Genomic DNA, 27,270 nt, shown 5'->3' on the forward strand with positions numbered 1-27,270 from the left:
ACAGGGGACTGCACCCTTCTTCATCAATCACTAATTAAGAACATGTTTGTCTACAGGCCAGTCTGATGGTGGCATTTTCTCAATTGAGGTTTCCTTTATCTAGATTACCCTGGCTATGTTAAGTTGAAAAAAACCTAACCAACATAGAGCTCTTTGGTTATATACTCAGAAATGGTATAGCTGGGTCAGCATTAGCTCTATTTTTAGTTGTATTTAAAAAATCAATTTATTATCCTCTGTGTGTGTGTGTGTGTGTGTGTGTGTGTGTGTGTGTGTGTGGTGTGTGTGTGTGTGTGCAGGTGCTCATGTGCTACAGTGGGAGTGTGGAGGTCAGAGGACAACCTTGCATGCCAGCCCTCATCTGCCACCTTGTTTAAAATAGAGCCTCTTTTCTAGCCGGCCCTCAAGCTTTCAGAAATCCTGTCTCTGCCACCCATCTCACCGAAGGAGTAGGGGTTACAAACATATACTAGCATGCCTGGCCTTTTCGTGTTTTCTTAGGATTTGAACTCAAGTCCTCGTGCTTGTCAGAAAGCATTTTATCCATTCAATCACTTTTCCAGTCTCTTGATTTAGTCTTTTGAGGAGCTTCTGTCCTGATTCCCATCAAGACTGGTCCAATTTATATTGCTGCTAGCAGTGAGTAAGGATATTCTGTCTACCATTTGTTGTTCTTTATTTTATTGGTGTTAACCAATCAGATGAACTCACATTTCTAAGTCATAAAGCAGTTTGATTTTCCTTTCCCTGATGTCTAGAGATTTTGAAAACTTTTCATGTTTATTGGCCATTTGTATTTCAGCTTTTGAAAGCAGTGTATTTATTTCATTAGCTCATTTATTGGTTGGGTTATTTTGAGTTCTTTATGTATTCTGTGTATAAATCCTCTGTCATATGTATAGCTAGCAAAGTTCATTTTTTCCTCATTCTGTATGCTGTCCCTTTTCTTGTCTTCCCCCGCTTCCCCCCCCCCCCCATTTGCTGTGGCTAAACTTTGTAATTTGGTAAAATGCTATATTTCAGATCTTGGTATTATTTCCTAAGCCATCAGAGTCCTCTAAGAAATTCTGACTAGTGTGTCTAATTTGAAGTGCTTTCTTTTACACTGCAGGTCTTATGTCAGTCTTAAGATCTTTGGTCCATTTTGAATTGATTTTCATAGAATAAGAGGTACTGAACATCTTGACTCACAGGCAACAGGAAGTGAACTGAGACATTGAGTGTGGCTTGAGCATATATGAGACCTCAAAGTCTGCCTCCTCAGTGCCACACTTTCTCCAACAAGACCACACCCACGCCAACAAAGCCACACCTCCTAATAGTGCCACTCCCTTTGGGGGTCATTTTCTTTCAACCACCACACACCCCCATATTAACAATGCATAAAAATAAAAGACAAAAAGATATAAGTTAGCTTATAAAGTAGTAGTTTTCAGTGTGGCTTTTTCATCCGTATTTGGTTTCAGTTACTCCTCCTTCTCCAGCACTCCGTCTCTGCGGTGCCCTGTTCCTGTTTGAATCTTTCCTCTCCAGTATTCCTGTCCTCCATTTTCACACAGCATATGTCCTCCTGTCCCTCTTCCCCTCTGCCTCCACCAAGGCCCCTTTCTTACTTCCAAGTCTCTATAAACATATCAAGTTAAAGATACACATGGAAGAATTTGAAGCCGTGATCTGCAAATAAGAGAGGACATTTGGCTTTTGACATTGTGGACCTGGATTCCCTCACACAGTGTAATATTTTTCAGTTTCACCAATTTTTCTACAAATGTCATAATTTTTTTTTATTTACAGCTGAATAAATTTCCAATGTGTGTATGTCCCTCGTTTTCATTGTCTGTTCTTCAGCTGGTTGCCATTTGAACAGATTCCATTTCTTACCTGTTGTGGAGAGAACAAGGAAGCAGGCTGTGTAAATGTTTCTACAGCAAGGTTTAGAATCCTTCAGGTGCATGTTCACAAGTGGTAGATCGGGGTCAGTGGAGTTCTACTTTTAGGTTTTTTTTTTTTTTTTTAATCACCAGACTTATATCCAAAGTGGCTGCCTTAGTTTACAATCTGCTGACAGTGTATAAGTGTTCCCCTAAACCCATGCCAGCATTTGTTAGCATTTGCATTCTTGAATGATTCTGACCAGGGTAAGGTAGAATCCTCTTTTCCCTGGTGGCGAAGGATTTTGGTGTTAAAAAAAAAAAAAAATGTTTACTAACCATTTGTATTCTTTTTGAACTCTGTTTAGTCCTACACACATCTTTTAATTGGGTAATTTCTTGATGTTTAGTTCTTTTAGTTCCTTATATATTCTAGATGCTAATTCTCTGTCACATGTATAAGAAAAGGTTTTCTCCCAGCAGATGCAGGGTGTGAACTGGTCCTGAACCAGGGTTAGGACTGTTGATGTTCAGGGAGGTCCACACCTTCCAGAGGCTTCAGGAGAAGGTGCAGACCCGGGGTAGTGAGCAGATCTGACTCTGGGTTAGATTGCAAGGGATCGAGAAATTCTGCATCTTCCAGCAGCTCCAATAGAAGATGTGGACGCAGGGTGGGGACAAGTCCTGAACTGACTATTGGTGCTTATCGGATTCCATATCTCTCAGTGGCTTCAGAGGAAACTTTGGTCATAGGATGGGGAACTGGATTTAACTCTGCCCACAAGCTTGTCTGAAGTTCCACTCCTCCAAGTGGCTTGAGGTGAAACTTCAGACCCAGGGAAGGACTAGATTTGACTCTGGGTGAGGCCCACAAACATGGAGAGTTACACAACTCCCAGCTGAAGCTGCAGATCCATGTAGGAGGCCCTATTTGACACAGGACAATACTTGACCGTTGGAGGAATATTTGAGATTAACTTTCCAGTCCTAAATGCCAGTCCTACAAGGAGAATGACATCTCAATCCTGCTAGGACTTACTCCTCTCCTGAACACTGGAGATAATCACTGCCGAGAGAAAGAAGGTGTCTTAAGTTTAAAGACTAAAGATGAAAAAAGAAAAAAAAAACTGGACCAACAATCAAACTCCAGATGCACAATTCCCAGCACAGAAACCAAAACAACATAAAATACCAAGACAACATATTTCCTTAACAAATAACTAATCCTAAGTGGGTACTGTCTTAGTTTGGGTTTCTGTAGCTGTGATGAAAAGCCATGACTGAAAACAACGTGAGGATGAAAGGGTTTGTTTCCCTTATGCTTCTACACCACAGTCCATCATCGTCAAAGGAAGTCAGGGTAGGGACTCAAGGCAGGAACCCAGAGGCGGGAACTGAAGCAAAGGCCGTGGAGGGGTGCTGCTTACTGGCTTGCTCCTTATGACTTGCTCAGCCTGATTTCTTATAACACCCAGGGTCACCAGCCAAGAGGTGGCACCACACACAATATAGAGTACCAGCTTGTCTATGGCCTGATCTTATGGAGGCATTTTCTCAGCAAGTTTTCTCTTCTCAAGTGACTCCACCTTGTGTCAAGTTGACATAAAAACTAACAAGCATGGGGGAAGCATTGGGACAATGACTTGGGAGAATTTTCAGACAATTAAAAAGAATGATAAGTGTGTTAAAACAACAATTATAAGCCCAAACAATTTAAAGAGGACATGGGTACACTCAAGGCGTACAAAACCAAAAAGATGGATGAAAAGGAAGTCAGTCTCCGTTATGAAAATAAGATTGCTGAAGAAAACCCAAACTTGAATGCTGGAAATGACAAAATCAATAAGCCATATAAAAACACAAGTGGAAAGCCTCACCAGCAGAATGAATCCTAAGGGAAACGGAGAATCAAGGACTGACAACAAGGTAAAGGAACTGGATCATCCACTCACAGACAGTAATACATTTAAACAGAAAGTGGGAGAGTACTGGGACACCATGAAAAGATCTAACATTCAGATTATGAGCATAAAAAGATAAAGGCACTATAGATAGGAAATAGGAATGTTTTCAATATAATTATAGAAAAATTCCCAAAACTAGAGAAAAAGATGCTCACCTAGACATGAGACCTACAGAACTCCCAAATAGGGCCAGAAAAGAAACTGCCTATGACATATTAGAATGACAGGATAAAGAAAGGATATTAAAAGCTACAAGAAATAAAAGATATGTCACCTAGAAATCAGACCCATCAAAATAACACTTGATTATCCAGAAGAGAGATCGAAAGCAAGAAGGGTCTGGAAAGATGTATTCAGAGTTCTGAAAGGCCATAACTGTCCGCCATACTGTTATACCCAGCAAAACTATTCAAAGTAAAGAAGAAATAACTCCCCATGATAAAAACAGATTAAAAGAATTTATGTCTGCTAAGCTAACTCCACAGAGCGTACTCTACAGGAAGGAATACTTCAGTCTGAAGACAAGGGTAAACACACCAAAGAGTTCACCTGGAACAGTTTCAGAACAGTTAATTAAAAAGAAATGAGGCCTAAAAATACCCCAACAATATGGCAGACATTAATACACATTGTTCAATAATAACTCCTAATGGTCTCAATTCTCCAATAAAGAGACACAGTTTGGATTAGGAAACAGTATTTATCTTTTTGATACCTTCAAGAAACATACCTCGTCACCACCAATAGACCCTACCTTAGGGTAAAAGGATGACAAAGCTGTTCCTAGTAACCAGAACCAGGAAACAGGCAGCGCAGGTGTTCTAATAGCCAACAAAACGGACGTCAAGCCAAAACTAGTTAGAAGAGTTGGTGAGGCTCCATACTCATCAGAGGAACAACTCACTAAAAAGACTTTATAATTCTTAACACATATATAACAAACACATTGGATCCAATTTCATAAAAGAAATATGATTAGATTTAACACCACAGATTAACCCCAATACAGTAATGATGCATGACTTTAATACTCCACTCTCATCAATGGATGGGTGAGCTGGACAAAAACTAAACAGACATTTAGAGTTAAATAACATAACAAATGGGTCTCTCAGGGCTCTATAGAACATTCTGCAAAAACACTAAATATACTTTCTTTTCAGCAGCACATGTAATTCTCTCCACAAATTAAAACACGAAGCAGGGGCCTTTCAGGCTGAGGAAGCTGTTTTGGCTGAAGCCCTTGGGGCTGGCGTTCTTTCAGGCTGAGGAGTTGAAGAAAACTGAAGAGGAGGCTGGGAAAACACCTCCAACTGAAGACAAAGGAAACCCCCTTGGCAGAGCAGCAGCAGAGATGCCAGAAACTGAGCTTTTACCCGCTGAGGAGTCAGTGAAAACAAGGAGATTAAGAGCTTGGAACAGGAACGCATTTAATCCCAGCACACGGGGAAGGAGCCATCTCCGTGGGACCAGAACAGATCCGAACACTCTGCCTGAGGCCAACCCAGGGCCAAGCTGCCGATCCTGCGAAACCCAACAACTTGGAGGTGCTGGTGAGATTGCCCTACTGAACAACCTGCTCAGCTGAGATCCATTCGGGAGAGGATTCAGAATCCTACAGTCTGCAGTCTGAGGAAACAAGATCAGCTGAGGAGTTGACGAATGAGCAAAACGTGACCTGAGAACACAAAAGAAGGCGCTGCCCAGCCAATGAACTAGATCACCAGAATCATAAGCCTACACTATACCAACCGGGAACAGGTAAGCCCCCATCTCTGGACAGGAAGATCAGGTATCTAGCACCTAGGCCTACCCATCGGACTCCCAGGGACCAGACAGCTACCTTTCCCTGCTCCCCCCACCACACACAAATAAAACCAACCCCTACGAACCTAACAACCACTGGAACCATAAGCACACCCTGCACCAATTGGGAGCTCCCTGAGACAGAACCCACTAACACTGATTGGACTAAGTTGTATGACTATTCAACAAAGTCATAGAAGAAAACTTTCCTAACCTAAAGAAAGAAATACCTATGAAGATATAAGAAGCTTACAGAACACCGAATAGGCTGGATCCAAAAAAAAAAAAAAGAAAAAGAAAAAAGTCCCCTCGCCACATAATAATCAAAACACTAAACACACAGAACAAAGAAAGAATAACACCAGAATTCTCAATAGAAACTGAAAGCTAGAAGGTCCTGAACAAATGTTATGCAGACACTAAGAGACCACAGATGCCAACCCAGACTATGATACCCAGCAAACCAGATTTAAACAATACCTATCCGCAAATCCAGCCCTACAGAAAGCACTAGAAGGAAAAATCCAACCTAAAGAAGCTAAACACACCCATGAAAACTCAGGCAATAGATAATCCCACACCAGCAAATACCAAAAAAGGAAAACGCAACACTACCACAAAAAAATAACAGGAATTAACAATCACTGGTCATTAATATCCATCAATATCAATGGTCTCAACTCACCTATAAAAAGACACAGACTAACAGAATGAATAAGAAAACAGGATCCATCCTTCTGCTGCATACAAGAAATACAACTTAACTTCAAAGACAGACACTACCTCAGAGTAAAGGGCTGGCTTTCCAATCAAGTGGACCTAAGAAGCAAGCTGGTGTAGCTATCCTAATATCTAATAAAATAGACTTCAAACTAAAATCAATCGAAAGAGGTCAGGATGGACATTACATATTTATCACAGGAAAAAATCTACCAAGATGAAGTCTCGATTCTGAACATTTATGCCCCAAATACAAAGGCACCCACATTTATAAAAGAAACATTACTAAAGCTTAAATCACACATCAAACCCCACACATTAGTAGTGGGAGATTTCAATACACCACTCTCACCAAAAGACAGATCTATCAGACTGAAACTTAACAAAGAAATAAAGAACCTAACAGATGTTATGACCCAAATGGACTTAATAGATATCTACAGAATATTCTATCCTAACACAAAAGAATATACCTTCTTCTCAGCACCCTATGGATCCTTCTCAAAAGGTTCCACATGCTTGGTCACAAAGCAAACCTCAACAGCTTCAAAAACATTGGAATAATCTCCTGTATCTTATTGGACCACCATGCCTTAAAGTTAGACTTCAACAAAAACAAAGATTATAGAAAGCCTACAATCTCATGGAAACTGAATACCCACCTGAAACACCAATGGGTCAAGGAAGAAAGAAAGAAATAAAGATTTCCTAGAATTCACTTAAAATGAAAGTACAACATACCCAAACTTAAGGGACACTATGAAAGCAGTGCTAAGAGGAAAATTCATAGCTCTAAATACACACATAAAGAAGATGGAGAAATCTCATACCAATGACCTAATAGCACAACTGAAAGCTCTAGAAAAAGAAACAAACTCACCCAGGAGAAATAGATGCCAGGAAATAATCAAATTGAAATCAATGAAATAGAAACCAAGAGAACAATACAAAGAATCAATGAAACAAAGAGTTGGTTCTTTGAAAAAATCAACAAGATAGACAAGCCCCTAGCCAAATTAACCAAAAGGCAAAGAGAGAGCACCCAAATTAACAAAATCAGAAATGAAAAGGGAGACATAACAACAAACAATGAGGAAATTCAGAGAATCATCAGGTCATACTTCAAAAACCTTTACTCCACAAAAATGGAAAACCAGGAAGAAATGGACAATTTTCTGGATAGATACCATATACCAAAGTTAAATCAAGACCAGATAAATTATTTAAATAGACCAATAACCCCTAAAGAAATAGAAACAGTCATCAAAAGTCTCCCAACCAAAAAAAGCCCAGGACCAGATGGTTTCAGTGCAGAATTCTACCAGATTTTCAAAGAACTAATTCCAATACTCTTCAGATTGTTTCACACAATAGAAACAGAAGGAACATTACCTAACAATCTTACCTAGAGCAATCTACAGATTCAGTGCAATCCCTATCAAAAATCCCAACACAATTCTTCACAGACTTGGAAAGAAAAATACTCAACTTCATATGGAAAAACAAAAGACCCAGGATAGCTAAAAGAATCCTGTATAATAAAGCAACCTCTGGAGGCATCACCATCCCTGACCTCAAGCTCTACTATAGAGCTATAGTAATAAAAACAGCTTGGTACTGGCAAAAAAACCAACATACAGACCAATGGAATCGAATTGAAGACCCTGACATTAATCCACACACATATAAACACATTATTTTCACAAAGAAGCCAAAACTATACAGTGGAAAAAAGAAAGTATCTTCAACAAATGGTGCTGGCATAACTGGATGTCATTATGTAAAAGATTACAAATAGATCCATATTTGTCACCATGCACAAAATTCAAGTCCAAGTGGATCAAAGACCTCAACATAAATTCAGTTACACTAAATTTAATAGAAGAGAAAGTAGGAAGTACTCTTGAACGCATTGGCACAGGACATCACTTCCTAAATATAATACTAGCAGCACAGACACTGAGCACAACAATTAATAAATGGGACCTCTTGAAACTGAGAAGCTTTTGTAGGGCAAAAGACACGGTCAATAAGACAAAAAGACAGCCTACAGAATGGGAAAAGATCTTCACCAACCCCACATCTGACAGAGGACTGATCTCCAAAGTATACTCAAAAAACTAGACATCAAAATACTGAACAATCCAATTAAAAAATGGGCTAAAGAGCTAAACAGAGAATTCTCAAAAGAAGAATCAAATGGCTGAAAGACATTTAAAGAAATGTTCAACATCCTTAATCATCAGAGAAATGTAAATCAAAACGACTCTGAGATACCACCTTACACCTGTCAGAATGGCTGAGATCAAAAACACTAATGACAACCAATGTTGGAGAGGATGCGGAGCAAAGGGAACACTCCTCCACTGTTGGTGGGAATGTAAACTTGTACAACCACTGTGGAAATCAGTATGGCGGTTTCTCAGAAAATTGGGAATTGATCTAACTCAAGACCCAGCCATACCACTCTTGGGCATATACCCAAGGAATGCTCAATCATACCACAAAGATACATGCTCAACTATGTTCATAGCAGCACTATTTGTAATAGCCAGAACCTGGAAACAACTTAGATGCCCGTCAACTGAAGAATGAATTAAGAAAATGTGGTACATATACACAATGGAGTACTACTCAGCAGAGAAAAACAATGACAACATGAAATTTGCAGGCAAATGGATGGAACTAGAAAATATCCTGAGTGAGGTAACCCAAACCTAGAAGGACAAACATGGTATGTACTCACTCATAAGTGGATACTAGATATAAAGTAAGGAACAATCAGACTGCAACCCACAGAACCTGGGAGGCTATATAGCAGGGGGGACCCTATTATAAGACTGTGGCTTATAATAAGATTTGGTTTTACTCAATTACTGGGCAAGCCTCAATGAAACATTTCACTATTAGGATAAGAATTTTTTTTTTTTTTTTTTTTTTTTTTTTTTTGGTTTTTCGAGACAGGGTTTCTCTGTGTAGCTTTGCGCCTTTTCCTGGAACTCACTTGGTAGCCCAGGCTGGCCTCGAACTCACAGAGATCCGCCTGGCTCTGCCTCCCGAGTGCTGGGATTAAAGGCGTGCGCCACCACCGCCCGGCTAGGATAAGAATTTATACTGTATGAAGCTGATAATAGAAAAACAAACAAACTAAATAAATAAATAAATAAACACAAAGCAGGATTTAACGAATATAATAAAATAGAAAAAGACATCTGTATTCTATCTGTCCACAATAGAATGGGCTAGATAGCAAAGCAATAGAAAGTGCTGACTAGTTTTATGTCAGCTTGACACAAACCAAAGTCATCTGATAGGAGGGAACCTCAGATTGAGAAAATGCTTTTACAAAAATCTGGCTGTGGGCAGTTTTCCTAATTAGTGATTGACAGGGGAGGTTCTGGGCTGGTGGTCCTGGGTTCTATAAGAAAGCAAGCTGAGCAAGCCATGGGGAGCGAGCCAGTAAGCAGCATCCTTCCATGGCCTCTGCATCAACTCCTGCCTCCAGGTTTCAACCCTGTTTGACTTTAATGGCTTCTTTCAGTGATAGACTGTGGTGTGGAAGTGTAAGCTGGCTTGCTTTTGGTCATGTTGTTTCATCATAGCAATAGGATTTCTAACTAGGACAGAAAGTAAGGGAAATATACAAACTCACAGAGACTAAACACAGAATTTTATGGTAATAGAGTCAAGGAAGAAACAAGGAAAATGTAAAAATCTTAAAATAGAGTGAAAATGAAAATAATGTACTAAAATCTATGGTACACAGTGGAGGTAATCCTAAGAAGAAAGTTTTTAGCTCTTTGTGACTACATCATTACATTTGAGAGATCTAAATAACTTGATGATGCACTTACATACAAACCGTAGAAAAAAATAAGAATAGACAACATCCCAAAACACTAGAAGGAAAGAGGTAATCGTAACCAGGGCTGAAATTAATAAAATAGAAACAAAATTACAAACAAACAGAAAATAAAGAGTTGATTCTTTGAAAAAGAATTGATGATTGACAAGGGTAGAGACCCACAGAGGTTTCCTAGTGAGAACTTACTCAGGGTCCGAGAATCTGAGCTTGCTTTACCTAGCAGGGCTGCGTAAAGGGATGACCATGGGCATGGTCACCAGGTGTTTGGAAGGGTCTACACTTGGCTGTGCAGTGTGCTTTGATCTAGCAAGGGGGAGGTCTTTTGCCCCGGCCATTGGCATTGTTGTAAAAAGTCTCTTTGAAGAGGCAGAAGGGTTTTGATCCAGGTCTTCCCGAAGCTATCCTGTGTTTCTGTCTCCTCTTCTCTTTCTATCTAAAAGTTTCTTATCCTTCTCTTCTTCTCATAGGAACCCTTTTAAATGGTGGGAGCTGGACTCCCACAGACAAGCCATTAAACAAATTAAACTCCCCCTCCACAAGAAAAGACTCATTAATAAAATTATAGATGAAAGAAGAGACATTAGAACAAATACTGAGGAAATTAAGAGATTCATTAAGAAAATACTTTAAAAACTTATATTACACTAAACTTGAAAATCCGAAAGAAACAGATGAATTTCTAAATGTGTATAATCCACTAAAGTTAAATCAGAATGAGATAAATAATAATAGACCCTAAGAACCAATGAGGTAGAAATATTAATTTAAAATCTCCAACTGAAAACAGGATCAGATAGGTTCAGAACAGAGTTCTGACAGATTTTCAAAGAAGAAAATTAATGTCAAATTATTCCATAAAATAAAAAGGATGGAACCCTTCCATTATTATTATTATTATTATTATTATTATTATTATTATTTAAAGATAAGTTCTCACTGTGTTATCCTTGCTGTCATGAAATTCACTATGTAGACCAGGCTGACCTCAAACTCACAGAGACCCACCTGCCTCTACTTCCAAATCTGTGATTAAAGTTGTGCACCACCATGCTTTGCCCAAATTCTTTTTATGAAGCCAGTATTGTTGTGATACCAAAACCAGGCAAAGACCCAACAAAGAGAATTATAGGACCAATTTGATGAACTCAGACATAAAAGAGCTTTCTATGAAGAACTTACAAATCAAATTCAAGAACATTTTAAAAAGATCATCTACCATGATCAAGTCGGCTTCATCTCAATGATAGAGGGATAGTTCAACATGTGTAAATCAATAAATATAATCTACCACATAAGTAGTTTCAAAGACAGAAACCACATGGTCATCTCATTAGGTGCAGAAAAAGCCTTTGATAAAATCCAACATCCTTTCATGATAAAAGTCCTGGAGAATCTAAGGATACAGGGACATATGCTAACATAAAGACAGTGCAGTAAGCCCAGAGCCATCATCATACTAAGTGAAGAAAACTTTGAAGCATATCTACTTAGGGTTAAGATTATCCACTCCTGTCCAACATAGTACTTGAAGTCTCACCGAGAGCAGCAAGACACCAGGAAGAGACAAGAGGATACAAATAGGAAAGGACAAACTCAAAAGTACCAATATTTGCAGATGATACAATCCTATACATAAGAGAAGGTAAAGACTCCGCCAGAACTAAAGCCCAGCAGAGTATCAGGATACAATGTAACACATAAAAAGTCAGGAGCCTTCTTACATGCCACCTTTTTAAAAAGATAAATCCAACTAAGGAATTGAAAGACCTGTACAATGAAAACTTTAAGATATTGAAGAAAGAAATTAGTGAAGATGCAGTGTAACATGAACCTTAAAAGGTTTTATAACAAAAAACCCCGGAGCCAAATATTGGGGTAAAAGCTGAAAGGTCAGAGAAACAGAATAAGCCAGCCGTGTTCTTACCTCTACAAAATTCTCAGCCTCAAGAGAGTGAGTTCCTGTTTCCTCAGGCCTTATATACCCTTTTCTGCCCTGCCATTTTACTTCCTGGGATTAAAGGTGTGTGTGCTTCCCAAGCAAAGGCATGAGATCTCAAATGCTGAGATTAAAGGTGTGTGCCACCACGCCTGGCTCTGTTCCCATTGTGGTCTTGAACTCACAGAGATCCAGATCTGTCTCCTGAGTGATAGGATTAAGGGTGTGTGCCATCACTGTCTGGCCTTTTTGTCTAATCTAGTGGCTGGCTCTGCCCTCTGATCCCCATATAAGTTTTATTGGGGTACACAATATATCACCACAATTCAGGAAGGTGGAAAGACCTCCCATTTTCATATACTGATAGTATTAATATTGTGAACTGGCCACCATACTCAAAGCAATCTACAGATCCAGTACAGTCCCCATTAAAAATCTCAACATAATTCTTCACAGAAATTGGGAAAAAAAACTTTCAAAATTCATATGGAAAAACAGAAGACCCAGGACAACCCACATCCCCCCAAACAATAAAATACACTGCTGGAGGAATCACCAGTTTTAAGTTATAAGATAGAGCTGTAGTAATAAAAGTCATATAATGGTGTCTTTAAAATAAACACATTGATTAATGGAATGGAATTGAGGACCCAGATAAACCTCTTAGACTTACATCCATGTGAATCTTGAAAAAGAGGCCCAGAATACATATTGGAGAAGACAGCCTCTTCAACAAGTAGTGGTCTCACTGAGTAGCTGCATGCCAAAGAATGAAACAGCATCTTCCCTCTCACTTCTAATAAAAGTCCAAAATAAAAACTGGTTCCAGGACCTCAGCCTAAGACTTGATACCCAGAACCTATTAGAGGAAAAGGGTGGTACTTTTCAACTAACAGGCACAGGTGAGGCTTTCTGAACAGTGTCCTGATAGCGTAGTCAACCAGAAGCTGATAAATGGGACCTCGTGAAACTGTGCAGCAGAGGACATCGTCATTCAAGTGAAGTTGCAGCCTGTGGGATCTGTTCCTAGCCATCCCCAGGGGACTGTTCACAGTCCCGTCGCCATTCGGGGTGACTACACTGTGGAAACAGAGCTAACCACCATCTTTGTAATCATCACCTCCGAGGAGCAGCTTTAGAGAATATAGGGCTACTAAGAATAGTGTCCTGTGTACTAATCTGTAATCACTTGTGTGAGTGGGTAAAGAACCAGGAAAAGGAGTAGAAAACTATTCAGAGGACAATAGCCTTTGGTCTGCTATCTTAACCTTTTCCAACAACACACACATATCACACCCTTCATGTATCTGTTGAGTTCTCCCATCCTTTCTTTATTTTTTTTCTGAATTTCGTGTTTTATTGAACATATTAGCCACAATTTATTTTGAAGTTTATATTTAATCATTTCAGTAACTGAGTCACCATGGGTCTGCTTATATTGCTTATTTTACTCCTTGTTCACTATTGGTTCAAATACCATGACGTTGTCTACTATATTTAATAAAACTACTGTGCTTAAAAAAATGTCCATGAGCTATACAGAGAAACCCTGTCTTGAAAAACCAAAAAAAAAATCTACTCCCAGGTTTGCAATGTCCATTTGATAAATGTACATTTATGTGTTCTTACCAGGTCACATAGGCACTTTGAAAATAGGAACTGTGGTTTTTGCTTGCCTCAGCATATTCATAGCAACTAAAACACTCCTAGACTTTAGCAGAATCTCAGTTTCTATAAGCTATTTTCTTTTATTCTACATAGTGTAACAATCAAGGGGGCGAGATAATGCTGTTCATTATTTTTCAGTAATCTCTAAAGAAACTCGGTCTGCTAAATCTTCTCTATGTTGTCCAGTCCTGATGACCTCATACAAGAAAAGAGTCTTTTGTTACAGGAGCACGTGTCATTCAAGGATGTGTGTGTGGATTTCACCAAGGAAGAGTGGTATTTGCTGGACCCTGCTCAGAAAGTGCTTTACAGAGATGTCATCCTGGAGAACTATAGCAACTTTGTCTCAGTAGGTAAGGGTTTTCCTCAGTGGCTGCCAGTCACACACATTTCCAAGATGGGGAGGGAATGTTTGTAATGTCCAATTTGAGGCTTAGGAGTCTTAAGGCTTTAGGGTCTGAGATGATCTATCTCTCTTTGCTGTGACAGTGGTGTATGCTCACCTCTCTGCAGGATGTTGAGGGCCTTCCTGAACCCTAGCTGAAGCTGTACCTTTCTTTTCCTTCATTTTTTTCAGTTCACAAAGCTAAGCTATTGAGCACCCAGCCTGGGTTATTTTGTCTTAACAGGGCATTGTGTGACTAAGCCAGATGTGATCTTCAAGATAGAGCAAGGAGAAGATCCCTGGATACCAGAAAACAGATTCCAATGCCACCCAGGTACAGTAGTGAGTTCACTGGCAAGAGAAAGTAGCCTTGTGTCATTGGGTAAGGTAGGTTACTGCCTTAGGGTTTCTATTGCTGTGAAGAGACACCATAACCACCGCAACTCTTACAAAGGAAATGTCTGGGGCTGGTTTACAGCTCAGAGGTTTAGTTCATCGTCATCATGGTGGGAAGTATGGTGGCATACAGGCAGACATGGTGCTGGAGAGGTAGCTGAGAGTATGCATCTGGATTCAAAGGTAGCAGAAGAGACAGTGAGCCATTAAGCCTGGCTTGAGATTCTGAAACCTCAAAGCCCACTTCCCAGTGACAACACTTCCTCCAACAAGGACACACCTCCTAATCCCTCTCAAGTAGTGCCACTCTCTGGTGACCAGACATTAAACTCTATGAGCCTGTGGGGGCCATCCTATTCAAACTACCACAATTACCTTTGGAATATTATTTCAGAAATGTTCTATTTTACTCCAGACCTCTGGAAATGACCAAGGACAGCTTCCCACAACTTGTTGCCTTAATGATTCCTCTGTCTGTCTCTTGTTCATAAACACCTTTTCTTTTCTTTTTTAAAATTTTATTTATTATGTATACAGTGTTCTGTTTACATGTATGTCTGCAGGCCAGAAGAGGGCACCAGATCTCATTACAGATGGTTGTGAGCCACGATGTGGGTGCAGGGAATTGAACTCAGGACCTCTGGAAGAGCAGCCAGTGCTCTTAACCTCTGAGCTATCTCTCCAGCCCAATACTTTCTTTTCTTGGACATTTTAGAGTGTTTTATTTTTACCATAAATCCAAAGTCAGTTGACTTCATCTTAGATTTTTTTCTTGGTTAATTTATCTTTATCTTTACAAGTTATGCACCTTCTCTCTATTTTCTTTAGATACCTTTCGTTAGCATATACCCATGTACTTCCAAATATTCCACTTAACAGATATATAATGGTGAACATTCACTGTGGTACAGTCATGTTCTAGGTAACTGAGAGAATAATGTAAAAGATATTATAGAATATATACTACAGTGAAGAGCAAAATCATGTAGATACAATTATTTGTTTTCATATACGCTTAAGTACATACACATATTTGTGTATACACACACAGGTATTGGTTGGTGGTAAGTATGATAAGGAGAGCCCACACACCGGAAGGGAGACTAAAGTATGACGATGTTATGCTATTTGGCACAGTGATCAGAGAAAACTTAAATGAGGTTTAACATTGTGTTACATGTAATACTTTAAGGGAGTAAGAATAAACCATCTGGACTGAAAGTATTCTAGACAGAGAGAATTCGAGGTGCCAGGCCTCTAGGACAGGTTTGTTCTGTTTGAACAGTAGTGGACCGACCATCATGGCTGGGAAGTAAGGTATTTGGGAAAGACAGGTGGAATGGTGGTGTGAGTAGTATCCCCGTGGTTCCTGGAAGATACAGTAATTTTATCCTGAGGGATGCAAGAAACCCCGTTTTGAGTTGATGTAGATCAGACTGAATCATCAGACTTATTTTCGGCTTCAAAGGATTTGCCTAGCTTGTGCAGTAGTTATGGGGATGTGTTCAGTGGGTGGACATGAGCTAGGAAGGGACACCAGCTAAGAAACTCCTGTGTACTCCAGAAGAAAGGGTAGTGGCCAAGGCCATCTCAGAGGCACTGAGAAGTGCTGGGTTGTATGGATCTTGAAGATAGAGCCACGAGATTGCTGTTGGAGAAGGAGTTCAGGAGAGTCAAACATGACTTGAAGTTTTTGTCTCAAGCAGCTGGACAAGTTGGGAAGCCACTTACTGAGATAAAGAAGACACAGGACAAGCATGATTGTGAAAGGATTGTTATAGACTCAGTTCTAAATGGAAAAAGTTGGAGGCAACTGCTCAAATCTGGCCCGGAGTTCACTTCAAGGTTGGAGTTACCCAAGGGTGGAATGCCTTGCTGAGGCGGGAACTGGATGTATCTATTTGAAGGCATCAATTTTAGGTGGTATGATGGTGTGTGGTTAGATGAAATGTAGAGCCGAGATAGGTAGATGTCCTTTTAAAAGACCAGACAGTGAACATCCTCGGTGCAGTCCTGGCTGTGGCTGCTGCTGCTCTTCTCTCTTTCTGTTTGGTCTTCATGCCCCTCTTGCCTCTGCCCCCATCCATATTGCTTCCTCTCTGTTTCCCTTTAAAACATAAAAGATACTTCAGTTGTAAGGAAGTGCCCCATGCCATAGTTTCCAGCCCCCTTTCTAGGCCATGGTTTTAGAGCTAGAGCATGGTTTTAGATGCTCAGCTAGAGCAATCATGGGGTGATACACCTTTATGAAGTTATTAAATCCATCCATTGGAGGAGAGGTGGAAGGAAAACCTATGCCACACAAATCTGATTCCCTTTCTGAGGAATGAAGTATCTTCCCACCTTACCATCTTACTACTTCCTCTGGGTGGCATCGTGGGTTCCCTGTACTACATCTGTTCAGCTCTTGCTGTCTTCATCTTACTCTTGCTATTTTTCTTTCAAAGCCACCTGCACTTGTTCATAAGGTTACTTTTCACTAAGCACACGCAGAAGCCCTCATGTCTGTGTTCTCTTCCTTCTTACCCTGGTGTAATTCCTGCGGTGGTTTCTTTTCGCTGCTGCTGCTGCTGCTGCTGCTGCTGCTGCTCCTCCTCCTCCTCCTCCTCCTCCCCTCTCCTCCTCCCCCACCTCGCCTTTCCTTTTTGGTTTTTCAAGACAGGGTTTCTCTGTGTTACAGCCCTAGCTGTCCTGGAACTCGCTCTGTAGACCAGGCTGGCCTTGAACTCACAGAGATCCGCCTGCCTCTGCCTCCCGAGTGCTGGGATCAAAAGTGTGTGCCGCCGTGCTCTGCTGTTGTTGCTCCACCCTTTTCACATGCAACATCCGGTTTTTCTTTCACTAGCCTGATGGTAGCCCATAGAAATAAAGTATTCCAACTACTGCATGATTCTGTTCTACCTGTCTGTTTCTTTTTGTTCTCTAGAATTTATACTAAGGCTCATAATTTCTGTCTTAGTTAGGGTTTATTTAGCTGTGATAAAACATCATGACCAAAAGCAACTTGGGGGGGGGAGGGTTTATTTGGCATATGTATCTTGAATCATAGTCCACCGAGGGAAGCCAAGGCGGGAACTCGGAACAGATGGGAACCTGGAGGCAGGAGCTGATGTAGAGGCCGTCGAGGAGTGCTGCTTACTGGCTTGCTCATCCTGCTTGCTCACCCAGGACCACCAGCCCAGGGATGGCACCAGCCGCAATGGGCTGGGCCTTCCTCCATCAGTAATTAGCAAATGCCCTACAGGCTTGCCTACAGTGGGACCTTATGGAGGCAATTTCTCAATTGAGTTTCCCTCCCCTCAGAGGACTATTGCTCTGCCAAGTTGACAGAAAACCAGCCAGCACACTTTTCTGTACCTGAAGTATGTCTGTAGTCTCTCCTTCGTCTAAATTTTCATTTCCTTTTAATATTTTTTCAAATAAGTAATACTGTATCTGTGACATTGTGTTTAGACATTGTGTGCTTACTATATCCATTAAGTCGGAGCACATTTTTGCTATTACTAGCATATATTTTGTTTCTACAACCCTCCAGTGGCTATAGGCCCAGAACTCAGATCTGATCACCCAGGTTGCATAGGATTTCTTTCCCACTGAGATTTTCTTCCAAAAAGAGGGATCTCTTAGTTGTCCTCTTCTGGTCTATTGGATGCTGCTGTTCAGGTCAGCTATGGATCCAGGCTTCAGAGGAGTCATCCTCTTGATACATTTAGGAAGTGTTCTGCAGCAAGTTTCCTACCTGTGCTTAGTATACATTCCCACAGTCTCCTGTAGATTCCAACTCATCGGGGAGAAGTCAAGGATAATCCACGCTTACATTGCTGTATAGAATCACTACTTGACATTTCCTCAGAGGATGCAAAGGAAACAGACTAGTAATGGCTGCCAAGAGCCAGGCTCGGGTTCTGGCAAGAGATGCAGCATCAAGCAGAGGACTTATTTCATGTGACAGTGAGTCATGTGGACACTGCGTGTAATGGGTAGAGCAAGTGGAGTCTGATGGTGGTGTGGATGTTGTAGGAGAGTTTGGTTTTCATTCTCTGTATTGTTTTTCATCATTTTTCAATTAAGGTAGCATTTTATTGAAGGATGTGTAGGTTCTCAAGCGAACCAAGGCTGAAATGTGCCTGGTTGAGGAAGGAACATTGCTGGTGATGAGCAGTTATCTGTCAGATATGGAGCTAGCACTATAGAGAGGTTTTTTTTTTTCATCCCTCTATATACAGATTTTTTAATGGGTATATTGAGTGTAGATTTAAACATTAAGTGTGGATCAATTGATATAAAGTTTTATTTGTTTGCTTATTTTGTTTTGAATTATTTTTGCTAGGATCATAACTTTAATTGTTGGTCTTTAGGACGGTAGACTGCCATAGCTTTTTTTTTAATTAAGCATATGATTAACATTCTTGCATTGAGTACCAACAGTTAAGGATAGCCAAGATTTTTGTGATAAAGTGTACTGAAAGTCTCAGTGAAAGATACAGAAATATGATTGTTAGGGGTCCCACATATAAATAAAACACAGGTGATGTTAGATGTTAAAGCAGAAAACCTATGTGTAAATGAAACATCTAGAAATAAAGACAGGCTTAAACACGCAGTAAAGAAAAATACGTACACCGAGGGCTTCAGAGTAACCAGGATGTGAACAGATGGCATATGAGGCAGAATATACAACGGGCTTGGTGTCAACCACGTTTGGACTCTGCCAAACCTACTTCTTCCTTTGTTACAGTTCTCAGATAGTCTGCGTATTTAAAAACTATTCAACTGCTCCTTGGTGAATTTTCTGTTCCTTGGATAACAACTCAGATAACTTCCACCTGCTAATACTACAGCATGTTTGGATTTTATTTTACCCTTTCCAGCATGCTTTCCCATAGCATTTCAGAAAATGATTCCTCTAAATAAAGGGGAAGAAAAGAACCTGTAGATCCTGGACTTTCAGACTGTCCTTTCGGACTTGAAGTAGTGGGTGTTTCTAGAACTCTCTTCATTTGTTTGGCGTCTGATGGGGACCTCCTCCAGTGCTGTGGGAGGCGTCAGGCTCACCGTGTCTCGTTCCCACCCAGTGCAGTTCACCCTCTACAAGCCCTTGGCTGCTGATCTTTGCTGCCATTTTGCTGGTTTTCGTCGTTTGTCGGGCTCACCTTTTCAATAGTGTGACTTCTGAATCAGCCACTCTAGTTTCCTGTGAATTGCATTTTGCTCCAACCTTTTTGTGTCTGGTTTTGAAGTTTATATTTATAGTGTTTTAAATATTACAACCAGTTCCCCATCCCTGCTTCCACAGCAGCATATTTGTTTTTTTATCCTCAAACCCGGATGCTAAAGAAAATATGTTGAATTCAGTTTTTACCAGGAAACAATCTACTTTTTAAAAAATAATTTATTTTTATTTTATGTGCATTTTTATTTTGCCTGCATGTATGGTTGTGTGAGGGTGTCAGATCTTGGAGTTATAGACAGGTGTGAGCTGCCATGCAGATGCTGGGAATTGAACCCAGGTTCTCTAGAAGAGCAGTCAGTGTTCTTAACCACTGAGCCATCTCTCCAGTCCCAGGAAACTGAATCTAAAACAAAACACTTAACCATAGAGTTGAAAATTTCTGTAAAAGTCCACACATCCATCAGAAATGTGTTAAGATATTTCAGCTTCCCAAGTCCCTCCTCTGCTTTGTGGATGGACTTCTTTTCTGTGTATTTTCGTACCCCTAGCAAAAACCTTTCTTTAAAAAGAAAGACAAGTATTCATAAGGTGTGGTGTTTTTTTTCTCATTTGTAGAAAGGAAATGGAAAGTGGATGACCTATTAGAGAGCAGCCAGGAAAATCAAGATGAACATTTTTGGCCATTCATGCTCACCAACAAGATCATACACGTAGAAGGTGGCGGTACCACACGAAAAACTTCCAGTCTAGAAATGGACCCTGTTTCTTCAAGAAGTTTTCTGCTCAAAATATGTGACTCGTGTGAAATGAATTTAAAAAATATTTCAGGTGTAATTATTAGTAAAAAGAACTATTCTAGAAAGAAACTGAATGAGTTTAATGTAGGGGGGAAGTCACTCCCTAATAATAGGCATGAGAAAATTCCTGTAGGAGCGAAATCCTTTAAATATAACGAGAAACCAAATGGCCTCAGTCTTTGCCAGGCTCTCTCTCAGCCGGTTTCTGATCAGCCTTTTGAGTACAATGAAGATGGACAAGGCTTCAGTGAGGAAGTGGCCCTTTGTACGAATCAGCACTCTCAGCTAAGGGAGACGCTTTATAAACACACTGAATGTGGAAGAACTTTCATTGATGGTCTGAAGCTCAGTGTGTCTCCAAAACCTCATCTGCATATGGAGCCACATGAATGCAGTATTTGTAGAAAGTCCTTTTATGTGGATCTACAGTTTGGACATCAGAGAGCTCTTCTTCCGAGAAACAATCCTTGTGAGCGTAGTGAATATGAGGAAATCTTCCATGATGGCTCAGCTCACATTGTTCATCAGGAAGCTTACCCAAGAAAGATTGCCCCAGAGTACAAAATGAGTAGCAAAACTTGGGGGAAATCAGCTCTCTTTAGACATCAGATAGTACAGATGGGGGGAAAACCCTATGAATACCATGAAAATGGGAAAATTTTCAGCAAGAAATCACATCCCACCCAGTCTCGAAGAGCTCACTTGGGAGAAAAAACCTTTGAATGTGGTGAGTGTGGTAAAATGTTTTGGGAGAAATCAAATCTTACCCAACACCAGAGAACACACACAGGAGAGAAACCGTATGAATGTACTGAATGTGGGAAAGCCTTTTGCCAAAAACCACACCTAACCAACCACCAGCGAACACATACGGGAGAAAAACCCTATGAATGCAAGCAGTGTGGGAAAACATTCTGTGTCAAGTCAAACCTTACTGAACATCAAAGAACACACACAGGGGAGAAGCCCTATGAATGTAATGCGTGTAGGAAGTCCTTCTGCCACAGGTCAGCCCTCACTGTCCATCAGAGAACACATACAGGGGAGAAACCATTTATATGCAATGAGTGTGGGAAGTCATTTTGTGTGAAGTCAAACCTGATTGTACATCAAAGAACTCACACAGGGGAGAAACCCTACAAATGCAATGAATGTGGGAAAATGTTCTGTGAAAAATCAGCTCTTACCAAACACCAGAGGACTCACACAGGGGAGAAGCCCTATGAGTGTAACGTGTGTGGGAAGACCTTCAGTCAGAGGTCAGTGCTCACCAAGCATCAGAGAATTCACACGAGGATGAAGGCTCTTTCAGCATCCTGAATGTTCATCTTGCTTATGCCTGTCAAGTCGGTTGTACAGTTTTTAAAATGAGCTTAGAGACTGCCAAAGAATGCCACAGAGTACCAGAAAATGCCATTTTGTTGAAATGTATGAAAGATTAGAAAGATTGTATTGAAGGGAAATCATTCATATAAACAATATGGTTAAAAAATATCTATAGAGTTTAAATTGTGTGGTGTCTTCCAAATGTGTTTCAAAAATGTATTTTAAATATAATGGGTAATATTAATTTTACTTGTATTCATAAGAGTGTATGAAATTTAAAAATGAGTGACAATAACATTAAACATATATGTAAAGAACATCTGATGTTTATAGACCTTGTGTGAGTATGCTAATGTAACATTTATGTAATTTAGGAAGTGCTCGATTTATGTATTGGAACCCAGTAAGGATGTGAGGCAAAAATATGAACCCTTAGTGTAATAACTATAATAGTATACTTTCCATATACTAAGTACCGCCAGTGTCTTTGTAGGTTGATAAGATTATGTATGTTTATGGACATATGTGTGAATGTGGGTCTATATGTTTGCATATGTAAATATGTTTATATGCATGTACCTATACACAAATGGTGATGTCATAAGGGCAGCTCACACCAACTTACAAGTGCTGATAATTGTTAAAATTTCAGGAATTTTGTGAATACATTGTTTAAAATTAGTGAAGTTACAGGTAAGTTATATTGAGAGCAAAGGAAATAAATGGCACTCACCGTTCCTAATCATTTGCTGTCTTTCACTGTTATCTTCGCTGCTACCGTTGGCCTTCATGCTGAGAGCACTGTAGAATGGGTACCACTGCTCATCTCTTCTGGATTCCACCACATCCATCCCACTCTCATGTTGGTAGCTTGGCCTTAGAACACTGGCTGGGGAAACTGGCAGACCGTGTGTCAGGGCATTGATATTCTCAGAGAAGCTGTGTGTATATAAACTCTATGGCAGATTTAAAGTATAAGCCAGCCATCTTTCCATTTCCTAAAACAAATAAGTGGCTATAGCCATCATTACCAAACTGCCTCTATAGTAAAGAAGCCACAGGATGGTTTATTGAGCCTTTTAATTACCTCAGAATTGTCCAGTTCTAAATATTTCCATTTTCTTGATAGGTTGGTCAGTATATATTTCAAATGTCATTCTCTCTCTCTCTCTCTCTCTCTCTCTCTCTCTCTCTCTTTCTCTCTTTCTTTCTCTCTCTCTCTCTCTCTAACACACACATACACACAAAACATTATCACATACTTTTTCACTATTCTGGGCCATAAATAAGTATGGCCATTATTACCAAACTACCCATTTGGTGAAGAAATCATACATATTTCTAAGGGTTTTTCTTAGCTACCTCTGTGTCGATCGTAAAAATGCTGTTAATTAAAAATGGTATTTACATGACTTAACATAAGTTGTCAATGGTAATGCTGCACTCTAAAAAAATATGGTAGTGTATAATAAAAATGCTCATTTTATACCCTTGAAATATTCAATGTGTAGCTATTGAGGCATGTAGCCATAGTTCTGTGTAATTCAGTAACTATATACTTATATTTAGAACTATAGACTCCTGTATAGTGTCTCTACCTCCTTTCTTCTATTCCCAATACCTCCTGGAAACACATTGATCAGTAGTTTAAGAGATGCTACTCACCTTCTTTGCTGAGCTGAGTTTTATTTCTTTTTCCTCCTCCCCAGATGGTTTGGGGAATAAATCCAGATTAGTCAGAACTAATCATGACAACTCCATTTTGACAATTTTGTTGAAGTTAGAGAATGCTATGTAATACTGGAATAGATCTCTGTGATGAAGTTGTCATAAAATGAGACAATATAAGAGACATGAAAAGAGATCATACCATTTGGGTGCATTTATTTACACCTGTGTATGATGCTGGCATATAGTCTGGTCTGGAAGGGCAGTGACCCAAGGATGGCAGTGCACACAGCATAAAAAGCTGACCCAATATGATGTCGCCGAGCTGTTTAGCCCTCTACACTACTTTCTTTGTATTGTTTTCAACAATACCTGTTACTTGTTTATTATTAGGTCTGTCTGATACTAAGAGTTGAAGGCATTCCAGCTAATAACAGAAGTCACTTTTCCAAGTGCTAACATTCCGTATTATGGTTTGTGGGGAAAAACTCTTTTCATTGTGCGATGCACAGATGGATGCTTTTTAAAGCCATGGCTCTTTTTGGTGAAAAATAGAATGCCTCAAATAAAAAGATATTAATGGTAGACTAACTCTAGTAATGTGGTCCAGGAACAAGGGATGTTGAAACACACCAAGACTAGTGTCTACAGGTAGCCATTCTGCCAAGAATGTAAACTGAATTAGCATATCCCGGTTAAAGCTGATGTCATTGAGAAGATACTGTTACTACCAAAATTATGGCACCAAATTGCTAGTACCTTATTTTGGAGAACTCAGCCAGATGCAACGGCAGGTGAGCCCAGAGAAGAGTGGAGGGAGAGTCTAGGTAGCAAAAATGTAGAAAAAGCAGCTTAGGGTTTTCATTTCTGTAAATTCATAAACTCTGAGCATTGGAAATAAAGTTATTGTACTAATTGAAACAATTCTTTTTCTCTGTGTTGTGCTTCCATATGAGTAAAATTTGATATGAATAAATTCCTTTTGAAATCATCTCCTACTAATGGGTTGAGGTTACCCACTTTTCCTCATCCTTCAGTGAAGCCATTTTCACTGAGGTTGATTTCTTCTCCCCAAGATCAAACCATCCTTCTGATCACTTTTCCTATTTTAATTTTTCTTTGTAGCATTTTAAATCACCATATCCTTTGCAAATGTACTGTGTGTGTAGAGCTGACTTTAAATAGACTGAAGTACAAATGGATTTTCTTTTTTTTAAAAAATATTTTTATTTTATAAATTAACTTAATTTCACCTATCAGCCACAGATTGCCCCGTTCTCCCTCCTCCCACCCCCCCGCCCTCCCCGCCAACCCTCCCCATTCCCACCTCCTCCAAGGCAAGGTCTCCCCTGGGGAGTCAGCCCAGCCTGGTAGACTCAGCAGAGGCAGTTCCAGTCCCCTCCTCCCTACACCAAGGCTGAGCAAAGTGTTCCAGCATAGGCCCCAGGCTCCAAAAAGCCAGCCCATGCACCAAGGACAGGTCCTGCCTCCACTGCCTAGAGGCCTCACAAACACTTCAAGCTAATCAACTGTCTCACTTATCCAGAGGGCCTGGTTTTCTTGACACAACTCCAGGAAGAAACAACATAAACTGTCTGATCCGTTGAGATCACTCAAAGCCCACTATGATGAGATCTAACTGGCTTACTTTGGAACAACTGAATACTCTAATGCTTCCAGTTGGGATAAAGGCCTACTCTGTGATCACAGGGATAAAGTCTGTAACTAATGTGCTAATAATTTGGGTGGGAGAGGGGTTGTTCAACTTGATAAAAGCAAGAGTCATCTGGGAAAAGGGAACTTCCAACTAAGAAAACACCTCCATCAAACTGGCATTTTCTTGGTTAATGATTGATGTGGGAGGGCCCAGCTCATTGTGAGTGGTGCCAACCCTGGTGTATATAAAAAAGCACACTGAGCAAGCCATAGAGAGCAAGCCAGTAAGCAGCACCCCTCCATGGCCTCTGCTTTAGTTCCTGCCTCAACTTCCTGATCTGACTTCCCTTAGACTAAAATTGGGATATGTCAGCCAAATAAATCCTTTCCTCCCCAAGTTGCTTTTTATCATAGTATTTTATCACAGCAATAGAAAACAAGGACCAAAATGTTGAAAAGTTGCATAGAACACAGCAAAGCAATAGCGACACCACATTGTATCTGAGGACATGATGATGATAATGCCACAGCTAACCAACAAGACAAAGGGTCAGTCAGCTAAACAGTGCAGACACATCACCGATTTTTAGAGGAAAACGCAAAGGGGCTTACGTCACAACATATGACAAGGAACATTACAGAGATATATTGTAAATAATGCATTTTAACATAATGTCTGCTTCTAACACATCAAAGATAGGCATACCTACTATAGGACAAAACAAAGGTTAACAAATTCAGAACATTTGAAATAACTATGCAACCTATATGTCCATAATGCAGTAACACTTAAAATAGACAGCAGACAAATCTCTAGTAAGTAAAAAATCCCATGGAGATTAAACAACTCTTTATTGAATGGTGAATGGGCTGAAAAAGAAATGAAGAAATAACAATTCCTGGGACTAAATGAAAATAGAAACAAAATGTAACAAAACCTCTGGGACACATTAAAAACATCCTGCAAGGGAAATTCATAGCCCCAAGTGCCTAGATTAAGAAACAGAAAGCCAGGCGGCGGCGGCGGTGGTGGTGGTGGTGGTGGTGGTGGTGGTGGTGGTGGTGGTGTACGCCTTTAATCCCAGTACTTGGAAGGCAGAGGCAGGTGAATCTCTGAGTTCAAGGCCAGCCTAGTCTACAGGGTGAGTTCCAGAACAGCCAAGGCCACACAGAAAATCCTTGTCTAGAAAAATAAAAAAAAAGAAAAGAAAAAGAAACCAGAAAGAGAACAAATATAAATGATGCACTCAAAAAATTTGAAAAACAAGAACAAATCAAACCCAAATTTAGTAGACAGCAAGACCAATAATGAAATCAGAGCAGAGGCAGGCATAGTGGTGCACACCTTTAACCCCAGCACTTGAAAGGCAGAGGCAGGTGGATCTCTGTGAGTTCAAGGCCAGCCTGGTACACATTGAGGATTCTAGGCCAGTTAGGGTTACATAGTGAGACCTTATGTTTTTTTTTTGTTTGTTTGTTTATTTGTTTGGTTGGTTTTGATTTTTCAAGACAGGGTTTCTCTGTGTAGCTTTGTACCTTTCCTGGATCTCTGTAGGCCAGGCTGGCCTTGAACTCACAAAGATCCACCTGGCTCTGCCTCCTGAGTGCTGGGATTAAAGGTGTGCACCACCACCGCCCACCCTTATGTATGTATGTGTGTGTGTGTGTGTGTGTGTGTGTGTGTGTGTGTGTGTGTGTTTTAATGCAGAAATTAATGAAATAGAAACAAAAAAATACAAAGAATTGCTAGGTGGTGGTGATGCAAACCTTTAATTCCAGCACTCAGGAGGCAGAGGCAGGTGGATCTCTGTGAGTTCGAGGCCAGCTTGGTCTACAGAGCAAGTTCCAGGACAGCCAATTCTATATAGAGAAACCCTGTCTCAACCTGCCCCCCAATACAAAGATTTAACAATTCTAAGAGCTAGTTCTTAAGTAAAATAAACGAAGTCAATAGAACTTTGGCCCTAACAAAAAGAAAGAGATGACCCAAATTAACAATCAGAAATGAATAGGGAAACATTACACCAGACTCCAGAGAA

General features: G+C 40.1%; 1 protein-coding gene across 2 annotated transcripts in view; it reads left to right on the plus strand.

The window, feature by feature from the left end:
- The window catches only part of Znf248 (zinc finger protein 248), a 32,770-nt gene extending 8,271 nt beyond the window's left edge, over positions 1–24,499 (plus strand). For both annotated transcript variants that reach the window (XM_028880534.2, XM_037204228.1), the window contains exons 4-6: positions 14,057–14,183; positions 14,460–14,549; positions 20,400–24,499. In XM_028880534.2, the coding sequence (XP_028736367.1) occupies positions 14,057–14,183; positions 14,460–14,549; positions 20,400–21,901 (1,719 nt within the window). In that variant the 3' untranslated portion in view covers positions 21,902–24,499. The remainder of the gene's footprint in view (positions 1–14,056; positions 14,184–14,459; positions 14,550–20,399) is intronic.
- Positions 24,500–27,270: the final 2,771 nt, after the last annotated feature.

Source organism: Peromyscus leucopus, chromosome 3 (assembly GCF_004664715.2).
Source record: "Peromyscus leucopus breed LL Stock chromosome 3, UCI_PerLeu_2.1, whole genome shotgun sequence".
Classification (NCBI taxonomy): domain Eukaryota; kingdom Metazoa; phylum Chordata; class Mammalia; order Rodentia; family Cricetidae; genus Peromyscus; species Peromyscus leucopus.